General features: G+C 38.4%; 1 protein-coding gene across 2 annotated transcripts in view; it reads right to left on the bottom strand.

The window, feature by feature from the left end:
* Positions 1-2910: 2910 nt before the first annotated feature.
* The window catches only part of ZCCHC7 (zinc finger CCHC-type containing 7), a 162268-nt gene continuing 150704 nt past the window's right edge, over positions 2911-14474 (bottom strand). For both annotated transcript variants that reach the window (XM_089488735.1, XM_089488736.1), the window contains 3 exons: positions 12567-12662; positions 5501-5618; positions 2911-4228 (listed from right to left, as the gene is read on the bottom strand). In XM_089488735.1, coding sequence (XP_089344861.1) covers positions 3759-4228; positions 5501-5618; positions 12567-12662 — 684 coding nt within the window. In that variant the 3' untranslated portion in view covers positions 2911-3758. The remainder of the gene's footprint in view (positions 4229-5500; positions 5619-12566; positions 12663-14474) is intronic.

Raw genomic sequence — 14474 nt, 5'->3', positions numbered from 1 at the left:
CAAGTTCTCTGGCATTGTTTTCCTTTGCTTCATCCTTTAGATCCTCTGTAATATGCCCCTACGTATTACCCCCCAATTTATCCATGGTCAAACCTGCCCTTGTGAGGTCAACTTATAGTTGAGGATATATTGTAATTTTCTGTCTATTGCTGCAATGCAACTGGTTGAAGTTATGTAGGTCTGGGTGGGTTTGGAAAACGTAGGCAAATCTGTTTAATTTTCATACAAACTGCAGAAGACAGCCTTTCCTTGTTACAGCGTTTCAGTTATCCTGGAAAAGAATTTTTAATCTTTTTATCAGCACAGAGCACATACAGCTTTGATCATGCCGAAATAAGACAGTCTCCAGATGCAAGATAACTCTGTCAGAGGTTGCCTGCACTGGCAAAATAAAGCAGCTTCAAACCAACTTAAAGCCAAGCTGTTTAGATGACATACAACACAAAACCAGTTGGAAACTGACATAAAGCCATGCTCTTGGGATAAAAACTGGAGCAAAAAGAAGCTCTGATACTCCACCTGAACAAAGAAAATGCGCATCATTGCACATGCATATAAACAGCACAATGAGATTGCGGGAATGGGGGAAAGCAAAAACACAAAAGTACGACAAACATGGCAGGTCACCAATCATGCAATGGATGTAATTACAACATACACAAACCAGACAGTCCAACTGGGGGCATGGGGAGAAGGGTGGAAGGAGGCATGTATGGGGGGGAGATTTATGTGTGCTTTGCCAATGTGTCATTGGGAGCACCAATGCACTGAACAGGTGGTGCACTGTGTTTGGTTACACATGTGTGACTGTGTGGTTGGAGTGTCCAATGGGATGGCAGCTGGGTGGGAGGAAGGACATAATTGGTAGTCACAAGTGATGTGCTTGTGCAAGAATGGTGGGGAGGAGAAAAATAACTAAGTGGTGTGGATTGGCACTGCGTGGTGAGGACAGTCCTTGTGTGTTTGGCTGCCTTCGGAACTGCCTGTGCGGACAGTGGGGCTTCTGCTCACTTTAATAGAAATTGGTATCAGCCTGGTTTTTCCTGCCTGTCTGCTCATCCCCTCATACAAACACCATATAATTCAGTGTTCATAATTTCCTAAGCCATTAGCCATTAGTGTCTCCCACTCCTTGGCCTTTTAATGATGCAGAATATTTCAGAATTCACGAGCAGAAGAGAAGCAGACTTTGGAAATGGCTGGTGCTTCCTGTGATATACTACCACTCGGCTGGAGTAACAGTCCACAGCAAATAAGTGACTGAGTACATCCTTGACACCTCTTCATATCAAGGGTCTTTCCTCGGCAAACCTATTGCAAAAACTAATCATTTCTGCTTCCTTCTTCCCACCTTCTCACACTGAGGGAAGCCCTTTATTTATTCTCAGAATGTAGACTCCCTCATGCTACCTTGCCAGGGCACATCAACTGTGACCTTGAGACACCTTCCTCTCCAGGGATGCTGATGTTATTCAGCCCCAGGCATCTTCCGAGTACAGACTGACAGTGTTTTCAAAAGATAAAAATCCAAAATAAAACAAATAAAAATAACATGGACATACTGCTCTGAAGATATTAAATAGGAACTGGCAACTTCTGCTGGTCTAAAATATACAAGAAGATGATCATTAAAGCATTTTGATTAGAACTGTGAAATACAGCAAGCATTTAAAAAGGAATCAGCTTTAGATATGCAAGCATGGTAGGTTCTTTATTATCTTACCTTGCTAGGATTTATTGCAATGTGTTAACTGCCTTCCTTTTTCTCCTTTTCTGTGGATTCCTTCATAAATGTTGCTGTTCATCACTTTTTTCATTCCAGTCAATATGATGCCATCTCTTCACTATTCATTAGCTCTAAATCCTTTACTATATGCATTTTAAATCTAAATCCTCTTAATAGGAAAATGTAAGGTAAAATGTCTGAATTTTGCTTCTTTGTATGGAAGAGACAGAATTTCACATATGTTCTCACTCAGCTCCCCACCATTCTGAATAATTAGAATTACATATATAACCACTCTTACAATCTCTTACCTGGCTGGACCATCCATCATGTCAGGGTGGGAATTATGTGGCCCTCTTGATATTGCTGAACAGCCATTTCCAACATTTCTTACCACTGCCAAGACTGCTTATGGCAGCTGAGAGTTGTAGTTCATCAGTGTCTGAAGAGCCCCACAAGTCTTACCTCTGCATTTGATGTTCTTGGTAGCAGCAGTGAATGGTATGCTCAATAAGATTATGGCATGATGGATCTATATTAACTTGGAATTGCTGTTAAGGGCTTCTGTTTTATTATGCCAATCAAATCATCATAACATAAAATTCCATTGTTATTTTGTGGTATCAACACACTTTTTGTAACATACTGAAGGGGAAAAGGAATGTGTAAAACATCCAACATTATTTGTGTTCGATTCTAACATGGTTTGGTCATCTTAACACATGAAGGCAATGTATACTTTATTTTCAGAGACAAGAAAGGCATTAAAATGGATGTTTTCCCTTTGGATAATGTGTTAAATCCTTTCACCAAACTTTGTACCCCGGTCAAAGTACAAAAATACCCTACTTTAGAGAAATTAAATTAAAAACAATTTATTTCTGAAAACAAGTGAATTTCATACATGATTATATATTTTTTAAAAATGGACAAAGTGATTTTAGGACTGAAGCCCTTCTACTTTAAAGAGAGAAAGAAAAGAAAAGAGAAAGAAGACTTAGGCCTGTTACAGACTGCCAAAATAAAGCTGCTTCGGGTCTCTTTGGAGGTATGCTGTTTAAATGATGCATGGGTCCTAAGAATTCGGAAGCTGCACCAAAGCTGCACTCCAGCGCTTCGGAATGGAGTGTGGCTTTGGGCAACCTCCGGACTCTTAGGATCCATGCATCATTTAAATAGCATACCTCCAAAGAGACCCGAAGCAGCTTTATTTTGGCAGTCTGTAACAGGCCTTGTTCTCTTTCACCAGCGTGGTAGTCAAACTTGTGGAGATGTGCCCACAAACTAAAAACTCCTGGATATTATCTAAGGCAGAATGTCATCACCACAAGATGGCTACATGCTGACAAATTCTGGCAGAAAAATAAATTAGAGTGTAAAAGTGAACTCTCTTGCATCCTTTCTTCCTGTTTCCCAGAACTATTTCAATCATTTCTCAGAAACAGAGACATAGCGTGAGTCAACATTCATGGTTGGAGCTTACAATACTTGTGTAATACACAGGCTGCCCCTGCATGAGCTCTGCACAGTTCACTTCTGTTGCCTCTCGCTGACTACTTCTGTACAATCTATGAGGTGCCCTGTTTGTTTTCATTATCTCTGCCCAAGTTTAGAAAGCCCTTCCTTAAAGCTGGCATGCAAATGCACTACATGATCTAAGCAGAAGTGGTTTAACAGCCACCACTATTTACAAAAAATCTGGTGCTACATAGACCAGTGTTCCTTTTACTTTTATTCTTACTCTTGATTCCAGCTCCCCACAATATTCCCCTTCCCATAAAAATTCAATCTAAATACAGAAACTGTAAAAAACTATCTGTACTCATACACTCTCATATATATTAATCGTTTATTGTCACAAACCAAAATACTGTTTTTATGGAATGGCACAGGGGAACTCCCTCCTTAGGTTTCCCCAGCTTTTACTTAGTGGGACTTACTGTCCCATTATCTTGCTGGATGTGGAGAGGCAGGGGTGTCAAAGCCCTGTCTTAAGTCCCAATTTCCAATGCATAAGCCAGGTTTTGTCACTTCAGGAACTAAATTTATCTTTTGATTTCTTTTTCCTTTGTTTTATAAGAAACAAACTTTCATCCCTTGTGGGACTATTGCTTGTGTAGTTCCTCTGCTTCTCCTTCCTCTTCCTCTTCTGCTTTCTTGCAGACCCCAGAGAAGACTGAAAGATTTCTGTTTTGTCCCCATTTCTTGAGAGGCCAAAGTTGTAGTGTGTGCTGCCTTTTTTGCTCTTTTTGAAAGTATTCACACGACCGCCTCTGGGAAAGTCTTCCTCTATGTTATAGTTGCCATGGGCTTCCTTCCCATGCTTCCTTTGTTTGAATGAGTCTGCATGGCACTTTTTCTTCAGCTTTTTATGATGCTTATCACCTCTCTTGTCACACTCCCTCAACATTTTCCTTTTTTTCTTATGGATGTGCCTTTTCTGGTCATCGTCTGTTTGTGGTTGTTGAAGAACCTCTGGCAGAAGGCCAGCTTCCTGAAGTTCTATCAAAGAAAAGACACCCCATAATATAAAAGACCACATTATTGGAATGTAAAGAATAATCTGCCAGAGTGTCCAGTTTGGAACCTGTGTGACATAAGCTACACCCTGCACATAATGGTAGCAAGGTGATGAAAAATTGCCTTTTAATGTCGCCTGTCAAATGAAGCTCAAAAGCAAGACACACACCCCTGCTACCAGTCTTTATGTTAGACCTAGAAATTACTATCAAACTGGTACCTTGCAGCGATAACAGTTAAATTTCCTATCAGAAAATTAGGACCTGCATTTATAAACAGTGTTCAAAATGATCGTTCTGATTTGCTTTGTATAAATATACCAATACGATTTTAAAAAAAGGATTTGCAATGTCCATGTGCCCATGTTCAGAAACAGCTTCATCTTGGATTTTTTTTAAAATCACAGCAACACTACTTGAAACTTCAGAATATTTTATCGAAATGTAGTTATGACCTACAAGAAAGATGAAAAATCTCAGTTTCTGAGTAAAGAGCAAATGTGACTGTGAGTGCTGCACTCATGAACTGAAGCGATTTTAATTTTATGCTAGAATTTCAAGGAGAAGGAACTATCCTATTATAGAATGTTCATTCTGCTTTCTTCCATTCTGCTTTCTTTCCTCATAGGGCATGGTTTCCAGACCGTTCACCATTTTAGTCACCCTCCATTGAGAAACTGGAGCGTGTCCAAAAGAGGGTGACTAAAATGGTGAAGGGTCTGGAAACCATGCCCTATGAGGAACGGCTTAGAGAGCTGGGGATGTTTAGCCTGGAGAAGAGAAGGTTAAGAGATAATACGATAGCCCTGTTTAAATACTTGAAGGGATGTCATATTGAGGAGGGAGACAGCTTGTTTTCTGCTGCTCCAGACAACAGGACCTGGAACAAAGGATGCAAGCTCCAGGAAAAGAGATTCCCCAACTTCCTGACAGTAAGGGCTGTTCGACAGTGGAACACTCTTCCTCGGAGTATAGTGGAGTCTCCTTACTTGGAAGTCTTTAAACAGAGGCTACTTTGATTGAGAGTTCCTGCATGGCAGAATGGGGTTGGACTGGATGGCCCTTGTGGTCTCTTCCATCTCTACGATTCTATGATTCTAGAGATGAAACATTATCCCTAATGCTTTTTCTTTTACTTATTCAATTTAATTAAAGAAGTAATAAAAATACAAGCAATCTGATCGTATGTTTTGACTGGGCAAAATAAGCAACAACCAAAAATGGACACTAAAAGATCCACACATATATTTCATACCTTGTACTCTCTTCTTTGCTCTCTGAGTATGTCTCTTGATATCATGTTCATTATCATAGTAGTAAATGAAAGGGAAGGTAGGAAATGTTCCTCCAAACATCCGTCTTTCTGTGCATTCCTGTAAGTCAAATTTCAAAATGATTTGTTTCCACAAATTTCACTTATCTCCCCGCTTTTCATAATTCAAACTCTGTTTAATAAACCAAACCAAATTAACTGTACCATTTTTTCTTCCTGTTTTGTAATAAAAACATAAATCCTAACTTCAGCTAAATATCTGTGTAAGATATCCTACAAAAGAAAATGTTTTAGTTGTATTTGTGTAAAGGTTGTTGTAAACCCCCTTGGGTCCCTTATTGGAATAAAGGCAGGATATAAGCAAACAAACAAATAACAAATATTATACTTTCCCCTACTACATTTTATCTTTGCTCCAATAAATTTACATAACTGGTTTTGTTCTTTTTGTATTCTTTCAACTCATTTCCATCTTATGGCGATCCTATCCCAGGATTCTATTCTATCCCAGGATTTATCTAGAGATAGTTTGCCGTTGCTTTTGTTTTAGGCTGCGAGAATGTAACTTGCCTCAGATTTTCTGGCTAAGGAGGGATTTGAACCCTGGTTTCTTGGAGATCTAGTGTCCTGAAATCAGTTAGAATATATTATTCCCAAAAAAGAAAAGAAAATTTAAAACATCTTACACCCAGAGCCACCTGTGTTTCCTATAAAGAGCTCATGGATCAAAATAGTGGGCACTTTCTAATAAGCTCTGCTGCTTAGAGTTTCAAATGATATGGGTGAGGCGGGCTCCATCTGCACTGCAGAAATAATTCAGTTTGACACCATTTTAACAGTCATGTTTCAATGCTATGGAATTTTGGGAATTGTAGTTTGTTTTGGCACCAGAACTCTCTGGCAGAGAAGGCTAAATCGCTCAAATTCCAGAATTCCATAGCAATGAGCCATAGCAGTGTGGATGCATCCAAGGAGTCAGATTTGTCCCTGAACCTGCTGAATGGAAGAATGCAGGTAGCTCCCTTTTCAAATTAAAGCTCAACGTACCATCGTTCTGATGCACCAATACTGTTAGGCAGAGGGGGTATGGAATGAAAGATGTGGCTTTTACCGGAAACATTACTTTTTATTTGAAATTTTAAAAAATGTCAGAGGAAAATCTATTTTGTAATATTTTAGTGGGTTTAAAAAAGAGGTAATAGTCAATGGTTTTCCATCTGTGTGTGCCAAATATTTTCCAGGATCCCATCAGAATACTTTTAGACAAGGCTATATACAGAAGCCTGGGCAATCTTTGATGGCTGTGGAGCACACTCCCTCAAGGTCTTCCTATAGATGCCGCACAAAGTCTAGAGCTTATGCTGCAGACAGATGGCCTTTTCCCCCTTCAATATGTTGACAGAAAAGCCCTTGTGGATGAAAAAGCATAAGCCTTTTAAAAACAGGCACTCCTACTTCCTCTTTTTAACATCACTGCATTGAATAATCACCTCAATAGTGTATGACATGTACTTTCCCAGGCCCTTTTTCAAGTCAGCTGCCACTGCTGCCACACGCTTTGTACTGTTAAATACTCTGGGGATGCTCTTTAGCACCACAGGTAACACACAAAGGATGGAAAGTTCAGCCTGTTATCAAACCACTGGAGAAATACTGTATCTGACTGACAGTTTGGAAAGTGAATGCAAGACACATCTGCAAAACCTCTATTTTATTTAGCCTCAGAGCTTGCCGGGGGCACACAATTTGAATACAAGAAGAGGTTCTTTGCCATTTCAGTAACAGTGAGATAACTTTTTCATTTTAGGTCCTGACCATTTTACACTATTGAGATGTTCCAGAGAAAAACAACCTCTCTCAGCATCTGCTTTGGTGAGGTTTCCTTTGAGCCCTCTCATTGCTTTTTGGGCTCTTGCTTTCCCACAAGCTACATCGTTTGGAGGGATCTCCTCCATTGTCTTGTCACTGGTCCTTTAGTTATGTACCACACGCCTTTTGAAGAGAGATTTGATTCAAATGGCTTCACAGATCTCCCCGTTCACAAAATATAGTTCTTAAAAGTCCTAAAGACTAGGCCAATGGCAGTACGTAAACCTCCAACTACCAAAGCATCTTCAGATATTAAGTTACACCTTACTGTTGTTTTTTTAAATTGTCTGGGAAGAATCCCATGCAACGTTTACTCCAGTGTTACTGAAAACAATGGCAATAATTGTCAAGTGGAATCCTCTGATGGCAAGGATCTGTCTTGCTTTAAATTACGTTGTGTTACAACCTAAGAAAGAATCTTATTCCTCTTTAGGTTGCAAATGATCTGTTAATATAAGGATGAAGAACTGTGGCCAGCAGGTCACAAGTACCCTGCACCTTTTTTGCCAACTCCAAATATCTCCCAACTCTCTCAAAATCTAGCACTCCAATTTTTTGGGGTTAAAAATCACCCCTCAGATGACTAAACTTGCTCCCAATCACATCTGCCACTCCTAAAGGCCTCATTTTTTGTCATCTGGGGAAGTATTTTTTGGTGGCAGATCAACTGCATCTCCAGGAGATAAGATCAGCTGCAAACCCCTTCCCCAACTAACACTTACTCTTAAGTTGGAACAAAAAGTGATTTCTAGTTGTCACTTCCTGCTGATCTCAGACAGAAAAATTGGTGGGTGTGGCTCATCTGGAGGAGAAAAATCTGGCCTTACTGTAGTTGTCTATCCCTATATGAATGGTGCTGCTTTGATACAATTCCCATTCCTTACGATGTGGCTTGTGCCAGAGAGCTCCCAACTGGACTCTGCATACTAATTTTAGAGGGTGCACAGTCTAAAGCTCTGGCAATAACAATATATGTCTTCCTGGAATGCCATCAACTGCTGAACCTTCCATGATCATGTTTTTTCCTGAATTTGTTGAAATATGCAGTTAGTGGTCACCATCACCATTATGGGATTATAGGGGCTAAATTCTATTTCTTACTACAGGATAGTGTCAGCTTGTATCAATGGAATTTTAGGGTGCTTTATCAAGATTTACAAGATTTTTCACACGAAGTAAAACATTTGGTATATTTAACAGACCCCAACACCTGAAGCTCAGGATACTACCTGTGGGGTAGATATTCTAGCTATTTGTAGAAAGTAAATATAATTGGATGATGCTACAACAGTGCCACAGACCATTCCATGGTGTTCCTAAATACAATTCCGCAAACATTTCAAGGTAATTCAAGCACAGAACCCAACTTAAAATACAGTGATTGACTGTCACTTAGAATATAGGAACAATCGGCTGGAAAAGAAAGTGGCTTTTTCCATATTGTATTAAAATGTTCTCTTCTCACAAAATCTGAGCATTTATCACACTGACATAGTTTTCCTGTTCCAGGGTTTCCTATCCTTAGCTAGGACAATACTCAAATCTCCATGTCAGTTTTATCTACTTGCTCAAGACCCTCACAGCTATGTCTATACACATTCATGGCAACTTATCTCTTCAAAGTTGTAGCTGCAAGAAGGCTTGGTAAATTAAGGTGAATAAAGAAGTAATAAAACCTATTTTAAGTGAACAGGCCCCATAAAGGGCTGTTATTTAAAGTGTAATAGATTTACAACAAAACTTGGAATAGTATATTTTTAATGAAGATATTACACAAAAATTGATGTGATATAACAGTGGAGTGATCTGCTGTGTTACAGGTGCAAGCGTGTTTTTCAATCCTCAAGAGACTGGTAATGATGGAGATAACCAGCATATATGGTTTCCATTATAATTATAACTTCATGGTTATGCTTGTGGCAAACATATTTGAGGCCTGAAGCAAAGTGGGGTTTACAATCTGTTTTACAGTGGCACCCAATGACTTCAACAAAATGCAAGTGCTGGTGGGAGGTCTGTGTATATTGGTAGGAGCTGGTAATTCACTGTTTGCCAACCCACTGTTTGCAGAGGCAAGCAATAAGTGCTGCTAAACCGAATCTGAACCAACTGTTGGTAAGAGACCAACAGGTTATATAATACTTGTGGTTTTTACTTGTGTGGCTAGCAAGATAATTTTGCTTTTCAGGGATGTGCAGCGTCCAGCTGTTGGACCAAGGTCTGAAGAAGGTTATGAAAGACTGATAAAGGAATGAGGTAGGTATAATGAACTATCATCTCTTTATCAGTCTTTCATAACCTTCTTCAGACCTTCATCCAACAGCTGGAAACTGCACATCTCTGAAAAGCAAAAGCATCTCGCTAGTCACACAAGTAAAAACCACAAGATTTTACTACTTTTTGCTTTTATCTGTACCCTGCTTTATTCTGGCTGCAATGACACTTCTCTATTCTGTAAATACATAAGACAGCAAAAGATGGTCAAGATATCAATATCACTGGCAACATCTCTTTGCCATCAGCACCAACTGTTTCCGTTTGTGCAAGGAAGAGGCCCTCATTCCAATTTGTATGTTTGCTTGATATTCAATTTACTCTAGTCTATCTCTGAACATGTTAAAATGTTGATTGTTGACCTTGTTCAAAAATCAGTATCATGTGTTGGCTGAATTCAACAACTCAAATCCATCTATCTTCCCATGTGACTTGGATCCTTATCAAGGGACCACCTGCTCTGCCCATCAAACAGAATTATAAATTTCTCACACTAGTCATTGTTGCAGCAGATAGTGTAAAGGTGCCTCTCTCTCTAGCACAAAAACTGGGTTTGTAGCTGTCTGCCCACATAACATTTCCTGGACCAGCTTGTTTCCTTGTCCTGTAAGGAATGCTATTTTACACAATATGTGTGGATAGCTGCACAATTTATTTCTTAACACTGCATGCACTTGCTGTGGCAATGACAGGGCATGAAACAGCATTTGAAGATTAATATTAACCATTTCCTGATGTAATTTTGTTCTTATGGTCCCAATGCCAACAGCCTTTTTGACCTTCTTAAATGAATAATTTCCACAGAAGTTTTCACTGAGTAGACTTAAGTCTATAAAGCATTTCTCCTATACAAAATCAATTTAGAAGGGGTTAAACTCAACAAGGAAACTTATAAAGTCCATTTCTATTGTGGTTCACGCTGAGCATAAGATAAATTCCAGAGTCCATTGTGGCAATGGGTTTATTAGACCAACAAAGAAAGGCAAGATTCCTTGTACAATCTCAGAACTTTTTCAGTATCAAGGGAGTAATGTATACAGAAGTATCTTGTAGCACCTTTGAGACTAGCTGAAAGAACTCTGCAGTGTAAATCTTTGTAGATTCAGTCTACTACATTTTTTTGCTAGCTTTGGATGGTGGTATTAAAAGCTGTTCAAAGTTCCTCAGAAACAACAACAATATTTCGAGATTGAATCTTAGTTATAATTAATACATGTTCTTTCGGCTTGCAAAATCAAACAGTTTATGTGCACTTTTCTCAGTTCATATTGCTTTGAGTAATTTCAACTACTGTTTCCCAATATGGTTGCCTACCCACACTGATTTTGGTAGAGTTTGTGTATGTTAATCAAAATACCATACTAAGTACCAAAAAAAACCCTAAGAATATTTGGTTGCAATTATTTTAAGGCTTTCCATTCCCACACTATTCTGGTCATAAAATGGCCAAAATCCAGTTTTCTTTGTGTAAATCCAGAGTGAAGAATAACCAACTGCAAGACTTAGAACAGAGGAACTTAAGTAGTCAGCAGTCTTGTAAAGTATACCAGAAACATTGTACAGCATAACTACAGTAAGACAATCTTGATGTATGGCACGTGAGATGATACAAGTGCCAAAGATAACTAGTTACCTGAATCACCCCTGGAACCACTGTTGTTCTTAACTGTTGATAAGTGGCTTTAACCTATGGCAACTCTATGAATAACACCTCCAAGGTACCATGTTATTAATAGCCCTGCTCAGTTCTTGTAAACTCAAGGCTGTGGCTTGAAAGGGTAATGTGGTTTTCCTTTTTTCCTACTGGCTTCAACTTTACTTAACATTATTGTTTTTTCTAATGAATTATGACATCTCATGATATGTCCAAAGTATGGCTGTCCCGGTTCAGTCATCTGGCTTCTAGTGACAGTTCAGGCATGATTTGTTTTGGGTTGTTTTTTTGTTTTTGTCCATTAGTCCACAGTATCTGTAGAACTCTCCTCCTGCAGCACATTTCAAATGAGTATTCTCCTGTCAGCTCTTCACGGTCCAGCTTTCATAACCATACAGAGACATTAGAAATATTGTGCCATGAATGATTCTGATTTTAGTATTTAACGATATATCTTTACACTTGAGGACCGTGTCTAGTTCCCTTCATAGCTGCCCTCCCAAGTCCAAGTCATCGTCTGATTTCTTGACTACAGTGTTTATTTTGGTTTATGACAAAGCCAAGGTATAGAAAATGTTAACTATTTCAGCATCTTCAGCATCCACTTTTAGGCTGCATAACCAAAAGGTGATAAGATACACACACACACACACACACACACACACACACACACACGACAACTAAGGCCTGTTACAGACTGCCAAAATAAAGCTGCTTGGGGTCTCTTTGGAGGTATGCTATTTAAATGATGCATGGGTCCTAAGAGTCCGGAGGTTGCCCAAAGCCACACTCCATTCCTAAGCGCTGGAGTGCAGCTTTGGTGCAGCTTCTGGATTCTTAGTGTGCATGCATCATTTAAACAGCATACCTCCAAAGAGACCTGAAGCAGCTTTATTTTGGCAGTCTATAACAGGCCTAAGATATAAAAATTAATGTGTCACTGCAGACAACATGCTTCAGTCTCGTTCAACATTCTTCAACCAACCTTGTTCTTGGCTTCCTCCTTGTCTAAGAATTAACAGGGGAAAATATAACAAAGGCCACTTACTACAGTATTGATTACATTTACCTACAGAACATTTGAGATGGTCCACAATTTATTTGTAAATTGTACTGGAAGAATTTTTGGTTGGAACATTTATAATGACTTCAGATGACTACAAATGAGCCCACAACAGCTCAATACTGCAGGTGGTTGATGTTTTCTTGGGAATGTCATACGTAATAATGGCAGAATCTACTGAAACTTACATATCCATAGTGGCCTTTCTGTGCACAGTTATAACAGTACACTGAAGGAGAATGATCAGAAGAAGAATTTGCCCTCTTGAGTGGTCCTGGTTTTGTCTGCAACAGAAAAAATGGTAGTAATTAAGATTCAAATATAATTATTTATAATTAAAATAACCTAGCCACCCTGGCGCAATGCAGTCAACAGCAGTACATTAGTTGTCACATAATTAAAGATTTTTTTCAGCACAATTCTCCTATCAATATTTAGTCTAAAGAAAAGAGGTTTACTTCCAAATAAACAAATATTGGGATTAAGCAGCACACATTGTAGCCCTAGGCATAAAGAGAAAGAAATATTTATTTTAGTCAAATAAGATGTGTGCAACCTTAGTGCTGAATATAATAAAAACAACCGCAAAACCAGATGAAACTTTACCAGTCTATACTGCAACTTTAAAAATGTTCTGTGTAAGGGCTTTATTTCTCTCAGTCCATCACACTCCCATTCTCCTCCAAAGAGGAGTTGTTCTGATGGCTGCCTGCTGTTTCAACATAAATTATTATTTTACTTTTGCTTTTTTTAAATTAAAAAACACTTTCTACTGGGGATGAAAGATAGGGACTTTTCTGTTATGGCACCACTGTTATTTTTGAAAGCTTACTGTGGGATCTGCATGTGACTCCCTCCCTATTTAAACAGGCTTTTATGACCATTAGCTTTTAAGTGAATTTAGGCCCACCTTTTATAATACAATTTTTATTGTTGCAGCTGTTTTAAATGTTTTATGTTGTTTTAATTATGTGTTACTGTTTTAATTTTTTATTCTGTGAAGAGCCTTCAGGAGGCTTGCTTTGAAATGTGGTATACTTTTTATGTGATACATAAAAACCTGATAATTGATAATTACATTCAATTTCCTTAAATTGTATACAAATTATGAAATTCATGACTGGAAAAGCAACATCTAAAACAGATCCTTGAGTTTTAACTATGACTCCTAACTATTTATTTAAAAAAAAAAACTATTAAAAGTATTCTATACTGCAAGCCACAACAACAACAACAAAAACAACTGATAATTCTGCTTATTTCAGTAAAATTAAGAATGCCAGCTGAAAATCAATTCTAATAAATAATATCTTGCTCTACAAAGAATAGAAAGTATGGCATTATTCTTTTAAAAAAAATAAGGACATAATTCTACATCAGCACTTGGAAGAAGAAACAGATGCAGGAAGAATATGTTCATGTGACATCAAAACATGTCTGCAAGGCACTTCCTTTTGTTTATGTAATTGAAAAGGTCAGATTTAAAGAGACAAATTAAATTGAATACTTGCTATTCAGATTAACTATGCATATCCCCCTACAGCTGTCCAAAAGGCAGAGCAGAAAACCCCAATATGATGTCAAGCTCACTATATTCTCATTATTTCAGGTTTAAAAAGGCATTTAAGGTCTCTGATCCAATGGGTACAAAATGAAGCATTCATGATCATAGCTGCCCTGTGTTATAGGATTTTTTGTGACAAACATTTAAATAATCTATATTTTGTAGGGTGATATCTTGAAGATTACTTCACTATCAATATATAGAAGTAATAACCCAGTAGATAGCATTACCTATGAAAGGTCCATCCCATCTGCTATTCTTGCTGAAAGCTTTTCATGCACCAGTAAACTCAGTAAATATCAGAAGATAAAGCATAAGCCTACCACGCCATGGATTTACTCCTAATGTCTCCTCAAAGTGCAGCCCCGATGCAACGATTACAAATGATTTTCTTCTAATGTCATTTTACATAACCCTTTTTTCTGCATGAGTAGTTAGTGCGGAATGAGTGAATGAATGAATGAATGCCATTAAAACAGTTAATCATTATCTGGGACACTGGCCTTCCTCCCTTCTCTGCAAGGAATCTCCA

Source organism: Sceloporus occidentalis, unplaced genomic scaffold (assembly GCF_023333645.1).
Source record: "Sceloporus occidentalis isolate IW3139 unplaced genomic scaffold, rSceOcc1.0.p SCAF_1, whole genome shotgun sequence".
Classification (NCBI taxonomy): Eukaryota; Metazoa; Chordata; class Lepidosauria; order Squamata; family Phrynosomatidae; genus Sceloporus; species Sceloporus occidentalis.
The sequence above is the reverse complement of the archived record's forward strand: the minus strand, read 5'-3'. Positions and strand labels throughout refer to the sequence as shown.